The 22,595-nt window shown below is 59.6% G+C and overlaps 2 protein-coding genes across 7 annotated transcripts in view; one reads left to right on the top strand and one right to left on the bottom strand.

The window, feature by feature from the left end:
• The window catches only part of MRC2 (mannose receptor C-type 2), a 25,490-nt gene extending 7,442 nt beyond the window's left edge, over positions 1-18,048 (top strand). Inside the window, exons 2-30 of the mRNA XM_083809555.1 lie at positions 1,376-1,774; positions 2,474-2,647; positions 2,816-2,980; positions 3,178-3,291; positions 3,704-3,847; positions 4,384-4,572; positions 5,244-5,398; positions 5,638-5,745; positions 7,624-7,739; positions 7,866-8,014; positions 8,117-8,334; positions 8,571-8,713; positions 9,099-9,201; positions 9,428-9,566; positions 9,886-9,921; positions 10,435-10,595; positions 10,949-11,016; positions 11,113-11,213; positions 11,321-11,466; positions 11,629-11,743; positions 11,827-11,990; positions 12,282-12,390; positions 12,826-13,064; positions 13,152-13,320; positions 13,523-13,672; positions 13,938-14,057; positions 14,352-14,531; positions 14,755-14,781; positions 15,327-18,048. Coding sequence (XP_083665681.1) covers positions 1,376-1,774; positions 2,474-2,647; positions 2,816-2,980; positions 3,178-3,291; positions 3,704-3,847; positions 4,384-4,572; positions 5,244-5,398; positions 5,638-5,745; positions 7,624-7,739; positions 7,866-8,014; positions 8,117-8,334; positions 8,571-8,713; positions 9,099-9,201; positions 9,428-9,566; positions 9,886-9,921; positions 10,435-10,595; positions 10,949-11,016; positions 11,113-11,213; positions 11,321-11,466; positions 11,629-11,743; positions 11,827-11,990; positions 12,282-12,390; positions 12,826-13,064; positions 13,152-13,320; positions 13,523-13,672; positions 13,938-14,057; positions 14,352-14,531; positions 14,755-14,781; positions 15,327-15,547 — 4,322 coding nt within the window. The 3' untranslated portion in view covers positions 15,548-18,048. The remainder of the gene's footprint in view (positions 1-1,375; positions 1,775-2,473; positions 2,648-2,815; positions 2,981-3,177; positions 3,292-3,703; positions 3,848-4,383; positions 4,573-5,243; positions 5,399-5,637; positions 5,746-7,623; positions 7,740-7,865; positions 8,015-8,116; positions 8,335-8,570; positions 8,714-9,098; positions 9,202-9,427; positions 9,567-9,885; positions 9,922-10,434; positions 10,596-10,948; positions 11,017-11,112; positions 11,214-11,320; positions 11,467-11,628; positions 11,744-11,826; positions 11,991-12,281; positions 12,391-12,825; positions 13,065-13,151; positions 13,321-13,522; positions 13,673-13,937; positions 14,058-14,351; positions 14,532-14,754; positions 14,782-15,326) is intronic.
• MARCHF10 (membrane associated ring-CH-type finger 10) overlaps positions 16,625-22,595 on the bottom strand; it is a 44,154-nt gene continuing 38,183 nt past the window's right edge. For 4 of the 6 annotated variants that reach the window (XM_083809583.1, XM_083809585.1, XM_083809584.1 and 1 more), the window contains 2 exons: positions 22,530-22,595; positions 16,625-21,207 (listed from right to left, as the gene is read on the bottom strand). In XM_083809583.1, coding sequence (XP_083665709.1) covers positions 21,014-21,207; positions 22,530-22,595 — 260 coding nt within the window. In that variant the 3' untranslated portion in view covers positions 16,625-21,013. The other 2 variants (XM_083809588.1, XM_083809587.1) reach the window with 2 other exon arrangements.

The following is a 22,595-nucleotide window of genomic DNA, read 5'->3' as shown; positions in this document are numbered from 1 at the left end:
GCACGGAGCCTGCGCCCCCCTCGCCCCCTGAGAGCTCCGCACGAGCAGGCTCCGGTTTTGTGTGTTTGGGGCCAGCCGTTCTCTGGAGCGAGGTCGAGGTGCACAAAGCTTTGTGCCGAGCCTACCAAAAATCCCTCTGGTCGCTTTCTCCTCCTTCCTCCATTTCTTCCTCCTCGCAGAGACAAGTCAGCAGAGCCGGCTGAGGCGAGCTGCTTGCCGGAGCCGCCTGGGGCAGCGCGGCCAGGGCAGGGGGAAGCTTTGGGTGAATAGGAAACGAAAACCTTTTCAGGCCAAAAAATTCATATAGTGGCAAAAAAAAAAACAAAGCAACCGAAGCTAAATATAGCCAGGCCCGTGAGTAGGCTCTGACTTCTCGTGATGTTTGTAGCGAAAAAATTGGTTGATTTAAAAAAAAAAAAAAAGAATTAAGCAAAAGTAGTGTTCTCAACGTGCTGCTGGCCACTGGGGCGTGGGGGCAAGAAGCAGGCGGAGGTTTTGGAAGCGAGGCATCAGCTGGAGCAAAGCTGCCTGGGAAGCCAGGCCCCAGCGCAGGGCCCTGGTGGTTTTACTGGGTTTTGTTGGTTTTGAGGTGGGAAGGAATGAGGTGGCCTCGGAGATGTGTTCCTGCGAGGGAGGGCGCAGGAAAATGCCAGGGGGGTGGAAGTTTGGGCCATGGCGAGTGGGGATGGTGGCGTGGGGGTGCTGGAGGCCAGCATTCAGCACCTGGGCTGGGGTTTCCGAGGGTCCCGACACAAGGCTGCGTGTTTGCACTCGGGGCTGTGCCTGTGCGAGCGGCGGCTCCGCGTAAGCGGTGTCCATCACATCCTGCCCGTGCGGGGGGACGCCTGCCTCCCAAACCTCGATTGCTCTGCAGCTTTTTAACACATCCCCAGGCACAGGTGAGGATGATGGCCGTGCTCTTATTTTCCTGCTCTGGTTTCCTTACCCGGAGCAGATGGCTGGTGCCAGAGCTGGTGGTGTGGCTCCTCTGGTGCTGGCACAGGGCTCGTTTCGAGCACCATTGCCTCGGGACGCTGCTGATGGGGTCTCAGATTTGAACAGCCCCAGTGCTGCTGCTGGAGCAGACGAGTTCTTTGTGCTGACTCTGATGCCCAAGAGCTGCTTGCTGGTGCTTTGTGGGGGTGCCAGGAGGCTTCAGCTCGGTGCAAATGCCTGTCAGGGTGCCCAGAGCACCCATCACCCCAGGACAGGCGTTGGGGTTATACCCAGAGGGAAACGGTGTCCCGCAGCCTGCTGGGTGCTGTGTGCAGGGATGCACCCCAAAACTTGCCATGCACGGAGAGGGAACCGAGCACAACCCCCTGGCCGTGCTTTAACCCTTTCCCCATGCTTTTTCCCCTCTCTTTCCCCCCAGACTCCAAAGTCTTCCTCATCTACAACGCGGGCGCTCAGGGCTGCCTGGAGACCAAGGACTCGCTGGTGCGGCTCACCAAGGGCTGCAACGCCAGCGCCCCGGCCCAGCAGTGGAAATGGGTCTCGCGCAACCGCCTCTTCAACGTGGGGGCCATGCAGTGCCTGGGGGTGTCGTGGCACGGGGCCAACGCCACGGCCGGGCTGCACCCCTTGGCCACCTACGAGTGCGACCGCGAGTCCGTCAACATGCGCTGGAGCTGCCGCAGCCTCGGCGAGCAGCTCTCGCAGCACCTCGGCGCCCGCCCGGGCAATTCCTCGCTGGACAGGGGGGACCAGGCGCGAGGCTCGCAGTGGAGGACGTACGGCACCGAGGAGGATCTGTGCTCCGTGCCCTACTCCGGTAATGCCTCGCTGGGTGTCAGGCTTGCACTCCGCACCCTGGGTGCTTCCCAAGCCCCCTGCTCCTCGTCCCCGTTGCCTTGGTGCTCAGCCCCAGGAGGTGTTAGCAGTAGGGTTAGCCCTTAAGCAAAAGCAGCCCCATAATGGAGGGGAGGGGAAGCAGCCCCAAATCCTGCCCAGGGAGCTTGTCCCTGGCTTGCTGGGGCTGCAAAACCAGGCGGGAGCAGGGCGATGGGATCAGCCCCGCGGGTGGGATCACACCCAGCCAGTCCCCGAGCAGCCGCAGCCTCCCTGGGCAGCTGCCCCTGGTTTTATTGCTCAGCGTAACACCACGCGTAGAGCATCCCGTGGGCCAGTTGGGGTCAGCTCTCCTGGCTCTGTCCCCCCGCCAGCTCCCTGTGCACCCCCAGCCCCTCACTGGCGGGGCAGCACCCGAAGCGGTGAAGTCCTCGGCTCAGTGTAAGCACCGCTCATCGACAGCTAAAACATCGGGGTGTTATCAGCGTTCCTTTCCTCCTAAACCCCCAATGCAGCCCCATCCCAGCTACTAGGAAGAAAATGAACTATCCCAGCTGAAACCAGGCCATCTGGGAATCCCAGGAGCCCCCACTGGGGTGGCGAACCCACACCCATCACCCCGACCTCCCCCCCAGCTGTCCCCTGGACGCAGCCTCAGGAGGGGGCCCCTTTTCTCCCGCAGAGATCTACACCATCCAGGGCAACTCGCACGGGAAGCCCTGCACCATCCCCTTCAAGTACGACAACCAGTGGTTCCACGAGTGCACCAGCACGGGGCGGGAGGACGGCCACCTCTGGTGCGCCACCACCCAGGACTACGGCAAGGACGAGCGATGGGGTTTCTGTCCCATAAAGAGTAAGTGGGGGCAGCGCGTCCCGGCCCTCCTCCCGGTGATGCAGGAGCATCCCCAGTGTCTCCCCAGCACCTGGGTTTTGTGGGATGTGGGTTTTTTGAGTTTTTATTTTTGAAGTTTGGGGGGGGGCGTGCTGGGTGCTTGCCCCTACCAGCTGCTTGTCCCCGTAGGTAACGATTGTGAGACCTTTTGGGACAAGGACCACCTCACCAACAGCTGCTACCAGTTCAACTTCCAGTCCACGCTGTCGTGGCGGGAGGCTTGGAACAGCTGCGAGCAGCAGGGAGCCAACCTGCTCAGCATCACCGAGATCCACGAGCAGACCTACATCAACGGTGATGGCACCCAGACGCTGGCTGCGCCCATGTCCTCGCCACCCGGGGCAGAGCTGGTGGCCCCGTGGCTATCAGTGGCCCCAGGCTGGGCTCTGTGTCCTGGCCGGGTGGTCTGGGGATGGTTTCGGGCTGGGGTTGAGCTTGGCCTTGCTGGAGCTGGGGGACTGATCCTGCCCCTCTCTCTGCCTTGGCCCCAGGGCTGCTGACGGGGTACAGCTCCACGCTCTGGATCGGGCTCAACGACCTGGACATCAACGGGGGCTGGCAGTGGTCGGACAACTCGCCGCTCAAGTACCTCAACTGGGAGAGCGGTGAGCCGGGGGGCTGCGTGCGGCCGGGGGGCTGCAGTGGGGCAGGGCACGCGGTGTGGGGCAGGGGACGGGCAGGTAGCGGGGAGGTGGCCCGGGCTGCCCAGGGGACCGGGTGTCCTGGGCTGAGCGTCCTTGTGCCGAGGGGCACTGCCTGCCACTGAGGGGCAGCTCGGTGCTGGCGCGTGGCGGAGGACACGGGTGGCGTTAATTTACCCACATCCATCTCTAGCCCCAAGGGGATGCTCAGGGGGCAGAGGGACCCACTGCAAGGCGTGCCCTGGTCATGCCCAGTGCCATCACCCCGAGGCACTCGTGGGGACAGAGATACCCCAGGAGGAGGGCTGGGGACAGCTGCACCCGCCCTGCGAGCCCCCCAGCACCCTGTCCCCCCCCCCCTCGGCCCCTTTTCCAGACCAGCCCGACAACCCCAGCGAGGAGAACTGCGGCGTGATCCGCACCGAGTCGTCCGGAGGGTGGCAGAACCGCGACTGCGGCATCGCCCTCCCCTACGTCTGCAAGAAGAAGCCCAACGCCACCGCCGACCCCTTCCTGACGGGTGAGCGGGGAGGCTGAGCACCCTGGCGGGGAGGCTGAACATCGCCCCACGCTCCCCAGGGAGTAAATCCAGGCAGAGAGCCCTGCTTCCCTGCCACATCCCGGCTCTGATGCGGCCGGAGGACACTGCCCATGTGCCAGGGCAGCTGGTGGAGGTGTTCAGGGTGTCCCAGGGTGGGAACAGGTTTGGAAAATCCCAGAGCAGCACCACCTCAGTGCTCGGTGCAGTCACAGGTTGGGCGTTAGGAGAGGGATCAAGCGACACGGGAGCTCTCCGGTGCTTTCCCAGATCTCCGGGCTCTGCTCTTGTATCGAATCTGCGCAGACAGAAGGGATTTGGGGTTGTTTCCAGAGCTCTAAAGCTACCGTTGCTTGCACCTTGCTTGGTTTTGGCCGTAGCTTTCCCACACCTTGGCCTCTTGTCCAGAGCACAAGGCGCTCTCTGAGCGCTCGAGCAGCCCCGTGGGACCGCGGTGCCCCGCAGAGGAGAGGGTTGGGGAGCGGGACGGGAGCCCTCAGCTGCTCTTCTCCTGCCAGACTCGTGGTCAGAGGTGAAGGTGGACTGCGAGCCCAGCTGGCAATCCTTCCAGTCCAACTGCTACCGCCTGGTGGGAGAGAAGAAGAGCTGGCAGGACGCGAAGAAGACCTGCCTGCGGAGCGGGGGGGACCTGGTCAGCATCCACACCCTCTCCGAGCTTGAGTTCGTCACCAAGCAGATCAAGCAAGGTACGAGGAGCCCTGGTCCTGCCCAGGGGAACGCTGGCATCCTTTAAATTTTGCATTTTGCAGCACCAGAGCTTGTCGGTTTGCTCTTGGGGTATTTGGGAGAGCCAAACATGGAGTCCAGGAGCCTTCACGCTCAGAGAGATGCATCGTGCTGTGACACAGAGGGCATCGATGTACGTGGTGTGGGTCCGGGCTCTGGTCCCAGCTCCCACGCCGGTGCCCTGGGTGGCTTTGGGCAGGACAGCGCCTGTCCAAGCTCTGCAGCCATGCAAAGCCACTTCTATGTAATGGAAAATTAAAATTAATTAGTGGCTGTGAACAGTGTGGAGACCCCAGGCTGGGAAGCAGTGGGTTGCTCAGGCACATTCTCCATGCAGCAGATGTAAAAGCCATTCCCAGGAGCCTGCAGCGCCAGGGTGAAAATAACATGGCCCCATCCCTAGTCCTCTTCGATTAATGCAGAAATAGGGGGAAAACCAAAAATTGCTGACAAATTTAGTTCTGTTTGCCCCTTTGTGGGGAGAGAGCATCCTTGCCCCTCCTGATGGCATGGGGCTGAGCCCTGCAGCCCCTGCCGGGCAAGGGTTTCGGGAGGTGTTTTGCAGCCTTTTCGGGAGGGTTTCTGCAAGATTTCAGCCAGGCAGAAGGGATTTTGCCTCCTGTTCTGGCAGACGTGGAGGAGCTCTGGATTGGCCTAAACGACCTCAAGCTGCAGATGAACTTCGAGTGGTCGGACGGGACGCCCGTGAGGTTCACCTACTGGCACCCCTTCGAGCCCAACAACTTCCGCGACAGCCTGGAGGACTGCGTGACCATCTGGGGACCGGTGAGGGCACGGGGCAGGGGACAGATCCTGCACCCCTGCAGCATCCCCATAGGGATGGGGATGGGGCACCCGGGGGAGACTGGGTTGAACCTGGCTCGTCCCAGCTGTTGGGAGGGGAAGGATCCAGCACAGCCCTGGGGGCTGCCGCAGGGAAGGGAAATCTGTGGAGCGTGGATTGAGCTGGGAAATTCCCCGGGCTGTCAGCTGGGCTCGATCCTGCTCTTCTCCACCCTTTCCAGGAAGGGAGGTGGAACGACAGCCCCTGCAACCAGACCCTGCCCTCTATCTGCAAAAAGCCCGGCCGGGTGAGCCAGGAGAAAGAGGAGGATGACCACGGGTGCCGAAAGGTGAGGGGGACGCGGGGCTCTGCTTTCTTGGCCAATTCCTTGCAATTCCCAAACTACAGCCCCGAGGCACCCTTGGCACACCCAGAGCTGCAGGTCTGTGCCTGGGGGTGCTGAGCCCCTGCTTCCGGGGTTGTATGAGGCCATGGGAAGAAATTGGGGCAAAAAAAAGCCTCCATCGTCCAAGATCCTCCCCCTTGGTCTGGCACGAGTTTCCAGCAAGGAAGTTTTATTTTTATTTTTTTCCTGCTTGCTCGCCTTGCCTCTCGGTGTGCCAAAATGCTGCAGCAAAGCGGCTCCATGCAGGAGCGGGATGGGATGGGATGGGACGGGATGGGAGGGGATGGAGGAACCTGGTGCATTGGTGCTGGTCACCTTCACCCCATGGCTCCGGGCTCCTGGCATCTCTCTGGGCTGGCATCAGGCTGCACCCGACAGATTCAGGGTAAAGGGAGCACCTTGGCTTTGAGATGCACAAAGCTCAGGGCTCCTGCAGGGGACCATGGTGCTACCATTGTCGGGACGGGGCTGACACTTCCTGGCCCTTACTAACACCGTTCTCGTGGCAAAACTTGTGCTCTTGGTCTCGTTTTCCCCACGTTTGTTGGGATGTGGGCATTTCGGACACAGCCACCGAGGGCTGTGCCACCCCAGCGTCTCAGCCAGCTGTGCCCTGCCTCAGTTTCCCCAGCTTGGCGGGGACGAGGCCGCTCAGCTCCCACGCCTGCTGGAAGGGGCTTTTGTGCCTCTCTGCCTTCGCGCAGGGAGCCCGGCAGCGCTCGCTCGCGCCCAGCCTGGCAAACAGGCCTCGAGGTGCTGCCGGGCTGCGCGGGCGGCTTCGCCCAGACCTTTCCTCCGTCCCCGGCAGGTGGTTGGCATCTGCGGGGGCTCGGGGACGTGGTGGCAGCCAGGCGGGCTGGCACGCCGGGCCAGGTTTGGTGGCACCGGAGCAGGAGGACCCCCGGTGTCAGCGGGAGCTGGGGAGGAGGTGCTGGTGGCGCCGTGCCACCACGCTCAGCCCTGCCGGCTCCTGACCACACGCAGTTAGAGCACGAACCCTTTAGTTTTGGAACGGCCTTACAGAGGGGCCATGCTTGGCTTTGCTAACGTTGGGGAAAGGAACTCGGGACAAAAATGGGATTTGGAGTCATTTTCCTCCCACAGGCACCCTCCTGCATCCCTCCCTCTGCTTCCGTCCCCGCTGTGCTGATGGCACGTGTCCCCCGGTGTCACTGGGGACACAGATAAAACCCCAGCGATGCTTCCTACTGTATCAGGAGGGTCTCTGAGCTGGGGCCACCTACCTGCCCGGCCGAGCCCCTTCACCCTTCCCACCCTTTGCTCTCCCACCCCGTGCGCATCCCCTCTCCCAGCGCAGCTGAGCCCCCGCGTCCCTCCCCGCGCTGCCGCCCCGTTCACTGCTCTGGCAGAAAACAGGCGCTATTGTGTCTCCGGCTCCGGAGAGGCTCCAACATCAACAAGGCGAGCGATTAAAGCAGGCTGCGGTGGGACTCGCTCTCCGTTTGGCCCCGCCGCATAAGCAGAGGATTGTGCTCCCCTCCCCGCACCCCAGCGGGGCCGAACGCTGGCGGGGAGAGCGATTTCTGCTGCTTTGAAGCTGCCCCGGGTGTTTGTTTTCCTCGCAGCCTTCTCCTTTGCGAGAGCTCTGGAGCAGAGCCGGGTCATGCCGGGTCGGCCGGGGGCAGGAGACCTCCCAGGAAAAGGCGGAGGTGGCAGCAGGGGACGTGGGACCTTGCTCCCATCCCACGTCTCCCGCAGCGGGGAGCTCAACCCCTGCCTTTGGGGTGGTTTCCTGGAGGAGGCGCGGAGACCGGCGCTGCGGTGACCGGGTGACTGATGTCTGCTGTCTCCTGTCCCCAGGGCTGGAAGTGGCACAGCCCCTCCTGCTTCTGGCTGGGCGAGGACCGCGTCACCTACAGCGACGCCCGCAAGCTGTGCTCCGACTACGGCTCCACGCTGGTCACCATCACCAACAGGTCGGCGCCGCGCCCCGGGAGCCAGCAGCCCAAGGATGGGGTTTGCCCCACGGCAGGGTTTTGTGTGGGATGGGAGCGAGGGCTGGGCAGGGCGAGGGGGCTCAGCTCCTGGCTTCTGCCCCACAGGTTCGAGCAGGCGTACGTCAGCAGCCTCATCTACGGCTGGGACGGCGAGTATTTCTGGACGGCGCTGCAGGACATCAACGAGACGGGCGCTTTCCGCTGGCTGAGCGGCGACGAGGTCATGTACACCCACTGGAACCGCGACCAGCCCGGTAAGGGGACGGCGGCGGGTGGGATGTGGGACGGGGACATCCCCTTCCCTGCTGGCTCTGCCCCAGGGAGGGGACCGGCAGTGACCCCGAGGCTGGCTCCAGGTTACAATAAGGGCGGCTGCGTGGCCCTGGCCACCGGCAGCTCCATGGGGCTGTGGGAGGTGAAGAACTGCAGCACCTTCAAGGCCAAGTACATCTGCCGGCAGAACCTGGGCACGCCGGTGAACCCCGAGCTGCCCAGCCCCTACCCCACGCCCAGCCTCACCGGCGCCTGCCCCCCCGGATGGAGCGCGGACCCCAAGCTGCGGCACTGCTACAAGGTGAGGGGGTGCCGGGGGAGGCGGCGAGCCCCAGCCGTGCCCTCCCATCCTAGGAGCGTGCGCTGGGGCTTGGGTGCCTGCAAAAGGCAGCCCGGAGCCAGCTGCGGGTTGGTTAGGGGCTGGCAGCGCTGGGGAGCTGCTGGCTGCGGGGTGGGGATGGTGCTCAGCTCCTCGCCCAGATCGGGGGTCTCTGAGTGGGGTCCCGGGGCTGAGCCCCCCTGCTCCTCCCTCGCCAGGTGTTTAATTTTGACAAGCTGCAAGAGAAGAAGACGTGGATCGCGGCGCAGGAGTTCTGCCGGGAGCTGGGGGCTCAGCTGCTCAGCCTGGGCAGCTACGAGGAGGAGCACTTCGTCGCCAACACCCTCAACAAGATTTTTGGGTGAGGGGCCAGCGCATCCCGCTGCGTGAATGTGCTCGGCGTGAACCCGCGGGGATGGGGACCCAGCGGTGGGGCTGGCCTGCGCCCGGGGCTCTGTGCCACCGTGTGTGCAGAAAATGCATTGTTTGGGGCCATCGCACCTTCTATGTGATAGAAGTGCTTGAAATTTGGGGAGGGATTCGGATTTAAAACTGTTCCAGCCCTGAGCCTGCATGCACCAGGGAGCCTGTTATCTGGGGTCTTGCCTTTAGGTGTCATGGGGATGGCAGGCTCCAAAAAACAAGCAAAAAAAGGCCAAAATATAAATATATATCAATGTACAAATATAAAAACCTCTGTTTTGGAGGTTGGGCATGTTCTCACCGCTTCTCCCCGGCTCCCATAGCGAGTCAGAGCCGGAGATCCACGAGCAGCACTGGTTCTGGATCGGCCTCAACCGGCGGGACCCCGCGGGGGACCGGAGCTGGCGGTGGAGCGACGGGCTGGGGGTGAGTTGGCACAGGGCACCCCCTGCTCGGGTGCTGAGCACCCAGCACCCACCTGGTGCAAAGCTGAAGCTCAGCAGCAGCGCCGCAGGCAGCAATTAGAGCTGCCCCGGGGGGATTTCGGCAATATACTGCCCCGGTTGGCATTTGGGGTGCAGGGGACAAATCCAGCGCTGGTGGAAACGCAGCGCGGGAGCCCCAACCCCGCCTGTCTCTCTCGGCCCCCCAGTTCTTCTACCACAACTTTGACCGCAGCAACTACGACGACGACGACATCCGGAACTGCGCGGTGCTGGACCTGGCGTCCCTGCAGTGGATGCCGATGCAGTGCGAAGCCCAGCTGGACTGGATCTGCAAACTGCCCAAAGGTACCGCCGGGCAAGGTCAGGGATTGCAGATACGTGGGGGCCAGGGAGCAGGAACCGCATCGGAGCATCTTTGTGGAGCAGGGGGTTGTGCGGGAGGAGGGGAGGGTTGGTGGAGCCTGCGGGGATGCCTCTCCTCTGCAAGCTGTGCTTTTGTGGCAGGATGAGCTCTAATTTGGTAGCTGGGGAGGTGAAGGGAGCTCCTGCCAGCCCTGGAGGGATTTGGGGCATCTCTGCACCATGCACGCTTGGAGCAGGTGGTGTTGGTGTGGAGCATCCCAGCCCCACATCCCGCTCACGGCCTCTCCTTTCCTTCTCCCAGGTGCTGATGTGAAGGAGCCGGAGATCACGACCCAAGGTGCGTTAGCGGCTGCCCGCGGCTGTGTGTCTGTCCAGGACGTGCCGTCCTCCCCAGGCATCTCCCATCCGTAGCGAGCACAAAGCCAGCTGCGGTCGCTGCAGGGCACCGGGAAGGGGCAGCGTTATCCGGAGGAGAAGGGACCCTGCGTAGGATCGTAGGTGGGATGGGAGGTGGGACAGGAACCGAGGTGTCCCCACGGCCGTGGCACTGCAGGGCATCCCCGTGCCAGGCAGAGCACAGAGGTGCTGCCAGCTCCAGCCCCAAACCTGCCCTCACCTTCTTGGTGGGTGCTCCATGGGGTCGGTCCCCCCGACCCAAGCTGAGCAGCAAGGGGAAAGCGCTGCCTGCAAATGCACGGCAGGATCAGGCCCCCGGCTGGACGCTGGCCCCCTGCGCTCGCAGGGAGGAGCCCAGAGGCCAAACCCGTGCAGGGCAAAGGGATAAAGGGACGGGGACGCAGTGGCAGCAGTGGGGGGTCGCTGCAGCATGGTGCTGGGTCCCCGCCTGCAGGCAGCAAAGAGTGGGTGAAGTACCAGGAGGCCGAGTACAAGTTCTTCGAGCACCACTCGACGTGGGTGCAGGCGCAGCGCATCTGCAGCTGGTTCCAGGCAGAGCTGGTGTCGGTGCACAGCGAGGCCGAGCTGCGCTTCCTGGGCCAGAACCTGAAGAAGGTAAGAGGTGGCGGTGACCTCCCCGGGCGCAGGTGTGCTCGGCTGGGTGCTGCCTCCCGGCGCTGCTCCGTGCCCGCTGCAGCCCCTCCTGGCACGGCTTCCGTCCTTTGCCTGAAGGATGTTATCCGGGGACAGCCTGGCTCCAAGCTGGTGGCTGGGTTTGGTGCTCAGTGTTTCCATCGTGAAGCTTGTCACCACCAAGAAGCCACCACGGGGCATTCCCAGAGCATTGCCAGCTGCAGGAGGGCTGCGCAGCCCCCACTGTCCTGCCCCATGCCCCAAGTGGCCGTGGCTGTCCCCAGGGAGATGCACGGGGCCCTCCAGGCACTGACATCTCTGCTCTGGTCCTGCAGTTCTCCAGGGGCCAGGAGCAGCACTGGTGGATCGGGCTGCACACCTACGAGAACGACGGGAGGTTCAAGTAAGTCAGGGCCAGGCTGAGCTCCCCGTGTCCCTGTGTGTCCCCATGCCACCAGCCCCAGGCCGGAGAGCACTGCCCAGCCTCGTGCTTTCCCAGGTGGTCCGATGGGTCCCTCCTCAACTTCGTCTCCTGGGCACCCGGCAAGCCCCGTCCCATCAACAAGGACAAGAAGTGCGTCTACATGACAGCCAGCAGAGGTGAGGGGCCGGGTCCAGCGGCACCGGAGGGGCAGGGGGCTGCAGGCGGGGCTGAGGCACCTTGTCCCGATGCGATGGGGGCGTCATTGGCCTGCCTGTCCCCGCAGAGGACTGGGGGGACCAGAAGTGCCTGACGGCGCTGCCCTACATCTGCAAGCGGAGCAATGCCACCGCCGTGAAGCCCTCCCCGCCACCGATGCCTGCTCCCACAAGCGGGGGCTGTCCCCACGGCTGGATCCCCTTCCTCAGCAAGGTACGGTGGGGCGGGATGGGGACGGACCCCGGGAAGAGGACCATCGGGGCAGGATAGGGCTGGGGAAGGTGCAGGGGGGAGATTGTGGGCTCTGGGGCCGGGAGCGAGGGCTGTGGGGCGGGAGCACCCCCAGACCATCCCATGCCCCCGGTGCCCGTGCAGTGTTTCAGCTTCAACGGCCGCGACAAAGCCGAGATCGTGAAGTGGCCGGAGGCGAAGCAGGCATGCGAGAACCAGGGCGCCGTGCTGGCCACCATCTCCAACCCACTGGAGCAGGGTAGGTCCCCCCCCGGCCACCACCACTGCCACCAGCCCCACGGCTGCTGGGGATGGCCCTCAGCACCTCGCCATCCCTCGCAGCTTTCATAACGTCCATGCTGCCGAACATCTCCTTCGACCTCTGGATCGGCCTCCACGACGCCAAGAAGGAGTTCCAGTGGGTGGAGGGCGAGCCGCTGCGGCACGTGAGCTGGGCGCCCGGCGAGCCCTCGGGGTGCAGCGCCTCCAGCCCCAGTGACAAGCCGGTGAGCACCCCCCTGCTACCCCACGCCCTGCCCCATAGCATCGCCCTGCCCCATAGCATCGCCCTGCCCTGGGAAGGAGAGCGCTTGAGGCACCTGCCACCCTGAGAAGGCCTCAGCATGGTGTCCCACTGGTGGTGGGCTGAAGGTTGTGGGGCTGAAGGTTGTAGGGTGCTGGGGTGGCTCTCCGAGGGCAGCGCAGGATCTGCAGCGTGGGGGTCCCTGGGCCGGGGGGGCGGTGTAGGATGGGACACAGGCTGGGGGCAGTGCTGATCTTGGGGCTTGGCTGTGCAGACCAACTGTGTGGTGGTGTGGCACGGCTCCCCCCCACACTTCACGGGGCGCTGGGACGACCGGAGCTGCGTGGAGGAGAAGCACGGCTACATCTGCCAGCGGAGCATAGGTAGGGGGGTGTGGGGGTGACGGGGCCCCACTGAGCGGAGCTGGGGGCTGCCAGCCTCACCCCAGCACCCCACAGCGTGGGGGTGCCACAGCCAGGGAGCTCGGGGTGATGGGGTCAGCTTGGGGGGAGCATGGGGCAGTGGGAGGGGGCAGGAGGACGGGCTCAACCTGGGAGGAGCACCTGGCCCCCATGGTTTGTGGGGCACCCCCTGCACACATCAGCCTGAGTCCCACAGGGACGTGCATCCTGGTGGACGGCCCCGAGGTGGGGACGGCGCCTCGCCACCGAGCAGCCCCCCCGGGGACGTGGACTCCCCAGCCAGGTGCACGTGTCCCATGCACGCACGGCGCTGCCTCGTGGACACCCCAGCTTGGCGAGGAGGCGACCCCCCGACATGCAGGAGCATCCTCTGACCGTGTCTCTTTACTCCCCCAGACCCGTTCCTGAGCCCCGCGCGGACGCCGTACCCCCCCTCGCCCACCGGCACCCTCTTTTACCACAACAGCACTTACCGCATCCTGCAGAAACCCCTCAGGTGGCACGAGGCCCTGCTGCTCTGCGAGACCCTCAACGCCACCCTGGCCACCATCCCCGACCCCTACAGCCAGGCCTTCCTCACCCAGGCCGTCAGCAGCCTGCGGGCCCCGCTCTGGATCGGGCTGGCCAACAACGAAGTGAGGGAATGGGGCCGGCACCCCCGGGTTGGGGGCCATGGGGGGGGGGTCGCAGCAGCCCCCCAGCCTCTCCCCTTGGCTCCGCAGGGAGGCCGGAGCTACTCGTGGCTGACGGAGGAGAACCTCTTCTACGCCAACTGGCAGGACGGGGAGCCCCAGCAGGTCGCCGGCTGCTCCTACATGGACGCGGACGGGAGCTGGCGCACGGCCGGCTGTGACACCAAGCTGCAGGGCGGCATCTGCCAGCTCCGGTCAGGTGCGAGGGGGGCGGCCGGGGGGGCTCTGCGGGCCCCACAGCGGGAGCTGTGTGCTGTTGGAGGTGGCGTCCCACCAGGGCCTTCTGCAGGAGCTCCAGCCCTGTCACTGTGGGGCTGGGTGGCCCAGGGTGCTCCGACGTGCTGTGGGACCCCCAGCACCCCGTGCCCCCCACCCGAACACATTGTGTGTCCCCCCCCCAGGTGCCACCCGCGCGCACAAGTGGAGCTACAGCGGCAGCTGCCCCAAGTCGCTGGAGGACTCGTCGTGGATCCCCTTCCGGGACCACTGCTACACCTTCCACATGGAGATCACCCTGGGGCAGAAGGACGCCATGCGGAGGTGCCAGAAAGGTAGGGGGGGGCTGCGGGAGAAGGGAGGTCCCCAGGTTGCCCCTGGGTGCAGCACAACACCCTAGAATGGAGGCCCCGGCCCTGTACCAGGCCAGCCCTGGTCAGCCCTCGTCTCTCCCCAGCGCTGCTTTGCGTTGGGGCTCCCCGTGCACCACGAGGTTCACGGCCAGCAGCGGTTCCTCGGCTTTGTCCTCGCCATTGCCGCTGCTCCCAGGCTCCGTCCTCCAGGCCCTGGGCTTCCCTCTCACCCCCCTTTCTTCCGCAGTTGGTGGCACGGTGTTGTCCATCCAGGACGAGACGGAGAACGTCTTCGTGTGGGAGCATCTCCAGGCCTACGAGGGCCCATCCAAGGGTGCCTGGCTGGGCATGACGTTCAACCCCAAAGGTACAAAGGAAGGAGGGAGGTTTTAGACCCTCCCTGGGCAACCCCATGGATTCCCACCAGGTCTGCAGGGAGCAGAGAAAGCCCTCAGTGGTTGCACCAGCTGGGAGGGGGGGGTCGTGCCACGGTGTGACCACGAGCACCAGCGTCTCAGGCTGTGCGGGATGTGCCACGTGTCCTCCCCTGGCTTTGTGGGTCCTCCCTGTCGCCCCCTCACGCCTCCCCCTGCTTTCAGAACCGGGGCACAGACAGGGCATCCCCTTCGGCCTCCCCAGACCCAGTTCTTCCACTTCTCAGGAGGCACCTTGGTTTGGCACGACAACACCGCCGTGAACTACTCCAACTGGGGCCAGCACGACACGGGGCCCAGCATGCTGAGCCAGAACAGCTGCTACTGGATCCAGAGCAGCAACGGCGTCTGGCGCCTGGGCTCCTGCACCAACGTCACCATGGGGGTCATCTGCAAGATCCCCCGAGGTAGGGACCCCCCTGCGGAGCCTGGGCTGTTGTGGGGTGAGCCAGGGGTCTGGGCACAGTGCTGCGGGGCAGGGCTCTGTCCTGCTGGCAGGGTTAGTCACGTTTTGGGGAATCCCAGTGCAGGGTGGTGGTGGTGAGGTCTGCACCAGTGGTCCCAGTGGGATGGTGGGAAGAGGGGAGGGTGTCATGGCCATGTAGTCACCTCTCTGTGTTGCCTTTGCAGTGGAGGAGAGCAGCTTTTCCAGGGCAGGTGAGTGGCACCGTCAGCAACGTCACTTCCAGCTGAGCCCAGCAGCGGGAGCATGACCTGGTCCTGTGGGGCCGTGCTGCAGCCCAAACTGCATGAATAACAAGAGGAATGGTGTTTGTGGGTGGGAAATCCCATCTCCGGGCAGCTTTCAGTCCTCCTCTGTGGAGAAATATCTGGCCAGCCCTTTGTGGGGCTCCCCTTCCTGCCCCTTCTGGAGGGGCTTGTCCAGAAGGTGCCACATCTTCTGGTGCGATCCTAAAGACCCAGCCCAGACAGCAGCAGATCCTAAAGATCCAGCCCAGGAATTCACATTCCCGATGTGAATGCACATCAGGAACAGCCCAGAGAGGCTGTCCTGCTCCGGGAACTCTGCCATGGGCACGACATCCCCAAAATGCTACAGTTCTGTTCCTCCCTGACCCGTCCTATCAACCCACCCATCCGGAAAGCCGCCACCTGAAGCTCTTCGTGTGCCAGGCTGGGGCTCGGGCAGGACATAGGGAAATGGCAGCCTGCATTTCACCGGCCTTTCTCCCTCCCTGCAGCTCTGCCGGAGAACACGACGGCCATCGCGGTGGTGGTGCTGTCAACGCTGGTGCTGTGCGCCCTGCTGGGCATCGCCATCTACCTGTACAAGCGGCGGAAGAGCTCGGAGCGAGGCGCCTTCGAGAGCGCCCGCTACAGCCGCACCACCTCCAACCCCAGCGAAGCCGCCGAGAAGAACATCCTGGTGTCAGACATGGAGATGAACGAGCAGCAAGACTAACGGCAGGGGGGACGCTGGGGACGGGGGGACGGGGAGGGGGGGATGGAGAGCATCACACAGGCTATCCCCAGGGCGAGCACGGCAGGGGCAGCAGCGGGGCAAGGAGAGGGGCTGGGGTCGGGGTGTCCCAAGGGTCACTGCCGCCACCTCTGGGCTCGTCCTTGGCTGCTGGATGTTCATCTGCAGCAGCCACGGAGGCGGTTTCAGGGCTAAAATGTTTAGGGGAAAGTTGCCCCCTGCTTCAAGAGCTTTCCCTGAACAGGCTCCGAGACACCTTCCCCTTGGGAGAAGGCAAGCGCGGGCGTTCAGGGCCCTGCGGTGGGCTTGCTCCCCCCCGGAAAACGAGCTGGTGTCTGAGAAGACATCCTCCTGGGCAAGAGGTCTCCAAAGCCAATCTACCTCCCCTTCCCGCGCGCGAGGAGGGCCAGCCCCACGACCCCGCCGGTCCTCTCCCCCTCCTCGTCCTCATCTCCCACCTCCGGCAGCAGAGATGTCGCGGTGACCCCAGCAAGGACACCCCCGCCCCAACCCCAGCAGCTCAGCGATGCGACCCCTTCTCCTCCCCGCTGCATCCCTCGGGCTGCATCCGGCCACGGCGAGGCAGCTGCTGCTGCTTCCCGCGGGCCGGTGGCACAATCCTGCCCTGCTCGCTGCTCCGTTGGTCCCTGTCCTGGTTAGCACAGAGCAAACCTCCCCGGCGGGAGCGTCCTTGGCACCCCAGGTTTTGAGCAGATCAGAGAACTGGAAGCCCCAAGCATCCTCCTGTTGGTTAGGCGCAGCGCTGGTTGGCGGCCCCGCTCCCCGAGCCGCTCGGCACTCGGATCCCCCGAGAGATTTGGCCAGTTTCTGCCCGACTGCAAAGCGCGTGGAGGAGGGAGCAAAAAATAAAGAAAAGGCTCGGGGCCGGGCGCCGAGAGCTGGAGCTGCCCTGCGTCCCCCGCGCCCACCCGCTCACCACCCTTCCTTGCAGGGCAGGGACAGCGCAGGGCTGGTTTTGCTTGTTCGGGCCAGGAGGACGAGCGTAAGGGATGTAGGGTGGGCACCAATTCGGAATTTTTTTGGTGGTAATTTTGGAGGTTTTGGTTTTTTTTTTTTGTTTTGTTTTTTTTTTAAGGAAACGATAGCTTTTTTTGCTATACTGTATTGAGTGCGTGCTGAATATATACGTTCTTTCACACAGCTGGCTGGGGTGTGTGTGGTTGCCTGTTTTACGTGTAAGGTGTAGGTGAGGAGGAGGAAGGCGCTGCATGGCTGAGCCCCCTGCTCGCTGTCGAGCTGTGCAATAAGGAGCACGCGTGCCCCGGGGCTGAGCCGTCCTGCTCCTGCAGCAGCACCCCCGGCACTGGGGTCGGGACAGAGGGTGCCCGGAGGCAGCGAGAGGTGCTCAGGCCCTGCAGGGGGGTCCCTGCTGGGAACGGGACCCGAAAGAGCCCCCATAACCTCTGAAGCAAGGCGGCGGAACCCCCATAAAAAGGCGTTTTCACGTAGCCCTCTGCCTCCAAGGCTCACGTTTTTTTGTTGTGAAGACGAGGGGAACTAGCTAAGTTGTGTTACTCTCATTTTTGACACCTGTGTCGATTTTAAAATCTGTTGATTTCACTTAAGCTGGACATTAAGTGTTTAAGAAACTGTTGGGGGGTGGGACAGGGGAACAAGGGATCCTTTCGTTTTGTTTACTTTTTGGCATCGTCCAAAAGCCGCCACGACATTTCAGGGCGAGAGAGAGCCTGGAGCTGCCCCGGGTCCGGTTCTCGGTCTTGGCTTTGTCCACATTCATTTCCTGAGGTCCTTTCTGGCTTGGAGCTGTCGGTTTTCTTTCCTGATGTGGGTGCCGGATCCTGGAGAGCTGAGCATGAGTCCGTCCCCATCCCTGGCCCCAGCAGGCGTTGAGCTCCTCCAGCACCTGGGCTCGCGGGGGATGCTGCGCTGCGCGTCCTCTGCGACTCCTCCCGCTGGTGGGAAGTCCCAAAGGAAAAGCTGAGGTCAGGTTTGGTGGGATGGAGTGGGGGAAGAGCGGTGCTGAGGGCAAGAGGCGCAGCTGGGCAGGATTGGGCTCATTTAGGGCATCGCACAGAGCCCTGGGCTCAGCGGGGCTGGCACAGCGTGGGGTTCTCCATGCTCTGTCACAGCCCATGGCTTTCACCCAGCCCTATCCAGGAACACTTTTTTAAAGAGATTTTTCTTTTTATTTTTTCCTTGATTAATTTCCTTCTCTCTCCTCCTTCTCTACCTTCAAGCAAAGAAGTCTGTACGATATAGGGGAAATTTTGTACGAGAATAATTTTGTCAGCTGTCGGCAGTGATCAGGATTGCAGGAAAATTGCATATACGGTTAAGTGGTATCGCCTATCACCATTAGAATAATGTGAAGAATTGCTTAAAAGGACCCTGTCAATTATATATATATATATAATATATATATATAGTTTTGCATTTTTTTACTCTCTCTGGTTTGTAAGATCCTTTTAGAAGCTTGGAAATAAAATTTCCTTCCCCACCTATTTTCTTCCTTTTTTTTTTTTTTTTTTTTTCTCCTTTCACTTGGGGAAAGCCAAAATTTGTCTCTCCGTGCGTCCCAAAGAAGAAGCAAAGCTGAGGTTGAAGAAGCAAAGCTGAGGTTGAAACGGCACCTACCGGCCCCGGGCGAGGGGAGTAGGTAGGTGGGCAAGGAGCATCGCTGTGCTGCGCGTCCCTGGGTACGGTGGCTGGCCTTCGCTGGCTGTTTTTTGGGAAGAGTCAGCTGGAGAACGGGCAGCCTTCCCTTTTGGACACCCAGCCCTCCGGAGCTCGAGGGAGACGTCAGTTTGAGCAGAGCCCTTTGAAAAGCACTGCAATTTCTGTTTCTCACTAAGGCTCAGGCTGTAATCCAGCACTTTTGGAGCACTTCACACGAGAGGTGGAAGAGAAGCCGAGGAGCTGGCAGGAAGGTTGGAGGGGGCCGCTCTCGTTAATTGCAAACAGCAGTGGAAATAATTGCGCGCGACGCGGCAGCGCAGTGAGAGGACACTCAAGTCACCCTCGCTCTGGTCTCAGGGTGCCCGGTCCCGAATCCAGGTAGGCAGTTTGTCTTCAAAGGGAGCCCTGTAAAACTTGCACTGCTGACTTTAGACCGTGAAGCTCACAATGTGCTTTATTTTTTAATTTAAAAGAAATGGAGCCTTTGGGGGACGTAGCTGTCTGGAGTGACCGAAGGCCCTTTCTCATGGAGGCGAACGATCTCCGCCTTCTGTCAGCTTTTCCCAGCTTGAATTGAGCAAACCCATTTTAAGGGAGTCGTTACAAAATTCCATGATGTCTGGTTCAGGCTGGGCTCATCTGGAAAAGGATACGAAAGAGCCTTGTTATCTTAATCCCCTTTAATTTCCCTACTGACTCCTTACGTAGCAGTAGGAAGGCAACACCTCCCGGGCTGGCAACGAGGGCCGGCTAAAATTAGTCAGCAGCCCTGTGCTTCTCGCCAGCCCCTGCTCTGCACACGAGGGGCAAAGTTTTTGGAGAAGAACTTCAGCTTGATGGTCAGAAGCATTTCACATCACGTCCAAGAACTGCGGCACATCCAGGCCCCACAGTGGGCTGCGTCTGGTCAACGGAGACGCCCAGGCTGCTTGAGGCTCCTGTCGTAAACTGAGGCAGAGGAATGGGCCTAACGTGCCCTTTTCTCTTAACTGATTAACAAAATGCCCCTGCTGGGGCAGGGAGCTGAGCTGCAGCAGTCACACCACACCGTGTCTAATATTCAGTGAGCAGAATCCGGCCCTGAGAGGCCCGTTCCCTCCGGTTTGCCTGCACTGGTCAATAGAAGCAGGACCAAATTTGGGACTTGCTCCCCGCCTGCACTGAATGCTTTCAGGCCAGGATCCAGAGCATGCGGGAGGGGAAGTGCCCAAATCTGCTCGGGAGCCTTACTGTGCGCCCTGGGCAGAAGCGGTCGGCCCGTCCTGGCTCTGTTCTGCCTGCAGGCTATGGCGAGCAGCGCGCAGCCAGGGTGCGGAGTTTGCTGGGCTGAGCTGCTCTTCCCCAGGCAGCTCTGACACAGCTGCGTTTGCAAAGGTCACAAATCAGCGTTAAACGATCAGGAAAAAGCAAGCATTCAGCGGCCGCAGTGTACTGAGGACCGGGGATCCCTGGAGCTGCAGCATTCGTGCAACGCGCAGGGGCTGTGGCCAGCGGACGCTGCCCTTTTGAAGCAAACCACAGCTGGCAGCGGTTTTCATTTCACCCCATGGTAAAAACCGCTACTCTGAAAAGAACCAGTTTGTGCAAAACAAGCGACCACAAGATCTTTGTTTCCTCATTCCCAGAATCCAGCCCTAAGTCTGACTCAGAGGTTATTAATCTTTGCTGGATAAAGGAATGCAACCTTCTGTGAATACAGCGTCTGCTTAGTAAGGAATTTTATTTCTGGATAATAACAAATCTGCTGGGTACTCCTCGCTGCAGGTGGTTATTGGTCATAGTATAACGCATAGTTCGTGTTTAATAATTCCCCCCCGTTTCATGCAGTTATAGGTAGTTTATAAGGACCAACTTGAAGACGGGTGAGCACAGCCATGCATCTGGATCAGGTTTCCAGTGACTGACAATAACCAGCACGGGGGATATTAAGCGCCTTCAAACTTGCAAAATTATACCCTCTCATCACACACAATAAAAAGAATTATCATTTATTCAGTAATGTATTTCAAGTTTACATGGAACTGAGAAGTTAGGAAATGTGTTAACCATACAAGAATTCAGAAGGTTCCTGCACAAATCTGTGTATAGCTTGAAAGAATTTCTACAGCAAACTTGTGCCAATCAGTCCAATATTTTGCTGAGCTACATCCTCCATAAATACTCCAGGCTTCTTGCTGTACTGTACAGTGAAGCCTTCAGTCTCCTCCTTACCTTCACTTCCAAACAACAGCAGTATTTACTAGTTGCTTCAGGTGGATTCAACATGGTATTTTTGCATGTCACCATTATACTCTAATTCAAGTCAAGGTCTGAGTAACTGGTTTTTTCATTCTCCCTTCTACAAGAAGGAAGGACCCTCTTTGTTCAGGCTGTGCTATTTGCTAGAGAATATTAAATATTAGAACTTTACTGAAAGCTTTATTCCAGCTGAAGGCGATGCACTTGATGGTTTGTTGTTACATTCCTTAAATCAACAGATAATAAAAGAATGCTTTGGACCTTTTGGCTGTAAGCTGTGGATAGGATCACATCACTTTATAAGCTCGAGCTCTAATCAGAAGAAAGCTCAGAAGCACCGAATGTCAGTCTCATATGTGACTCACAACACACAGTAAAGGAACCACAGGCATCTCCATCACTTGTGATTTTAAAGGTTAAAGGAGGTCAGTTAAAAACACAACTTGCCAGCCAACTGTTTCCAATTAGGTGAAGCAGTTTTAGGACATAATCAGCAGAAATGCTATGTTGACATCACTACTAGTTACCTTGACCTGTGATCTTTTAGAGCAATTAGCAGGCAGTGTTTGGACTTTTAAAGACATCAGATGGACTACAAAAAGGACTGTGTGACATAGACACTCTTGTTTTGGCTTTAATTAAAGTAGGACAGAATATAAGGGGTATAAAAGAGAGGGACAAGGGTACAAAGGCTTCTTGGTGGCCTTCCAAAGTCATGAGATTTTCTAATCCGATTTTCTCAGAATCTGCAAATGAAAAAAAGGGTGTTTCACGATACCTTTCTTCATCAAGAAAAAACATTAACTGAATAGAACAAGGCAAAATGTCTTTGCGTTCTTTTAAATTTGGAAGTAGAGAACAATCACTGAATAATTATTTTGATTGCCTATTATCTGCACTACTAGCCTGCTCTCCTGCTGTCAAAACACCAGTGCAGCACTTTCTGAACTCAGTTTTGCTGCCCATCTGAAGAGAAAGTTTCTCCAACGTTCAAAATAAATCTATCATTTGATGCAGCCTTCAGATTTATACAGTTTCAGTTACCATGGGAAAGTATGGTAAGACAGAAAGTATGATCCCTCCTTCTTGCACATAAACATCTTCTAAATGCTGTGGAAATCATTTGAGCTCACTGCTTCAGCACCTTTTTTTCCCAAAATGAGATTTTTTTTTTGTATTCTTTATAGTACTGTTGTGAAGTTTTAATAGGTGGAAGATGTGTTCAAGTCACTGGTTTTAAATCATGCAAAAACTGCAAAGTCCTGCTTTCTTAATTACCTTGGTAATTTATTTATTCCAATTTATTGAAAGTACAGCTGAAAATGCAGTTTTCTCTTTTGATGGGATTGTCAAACCTACAGTATTTGAATTATTATTTAACTCTCACATATTATATAAGAAGTAAATCTATCCTGGTTAACTAGCAGATGTGTTTCTACTGGGGCACGAACCGCTGGCATGCTAGCCATATGGAGGATGATGCAAAACGTAGAAGGCATGCAAGAAGGTCTCTTTAGAAGTGATACTATATCACTAGTTAATTAAAATGGATGATTCTAAGCATGATTTCATATTGCAAGGAGTGTGTCGGCATAAGCAAGAAATTGCTGCTTCTCAGTGGTTTAGACCATGCAGCTCTGAGCACTGGCTCCGGCGAGGTGCTGGTAGTGCAAAATCCTTGCTGGGGATGAGGAATTTCTCACCGCTGGAGCCAACAGGCCAGATAGAGGCTGGCAAAAGCAGCAGGTCGCAGAAAACCTGAGCTGTAATTAGCCAAGCAGTTACTAGGTGTCACTGTAGCCCCAGCTGACAGAAGTGAAAGATTCCCTCCTTGGCAAAAACCCACGGCAGTGGAAGCAAGTCCGACAAAGAAACTCAGCTCGCTCCAACTGCAAGAGGTTTGCTATGAGAATATTAGCTGTGTTATAAACACAGAGATCTGCAGTCTTCCTCTAGGATGAAATAACTCATTTGGCATTTAGCATTGTTCTCTGGCATTACAAGTCTTTAAAATCCTGTTTATATGTGGTATTTTTCCTGCAACTGAAACGTTGGGGTTCAGAGAAGCCTTTCTGCAGCAGCAGCAGCAGCACTATGATTTCATTCCTCGTCAGCATCTCCTCAGTAAACTGAT

The sequence above is a fragment of the Anser anser genome (genome assembly GCF_964211835.1).
Source record: "Anser anser genome assembly, chromosome: 23".
Taxonomy (NCBI): Eukaryota; Metazoa; Chordata; class Aves; order Anseriformes; family Anatidae; genus Anser; species Anser anser.
Note: the sequence above shows the minus strand (reverse complement) of the source record. Positions and strands in the feature narration are given on the sequence as shown.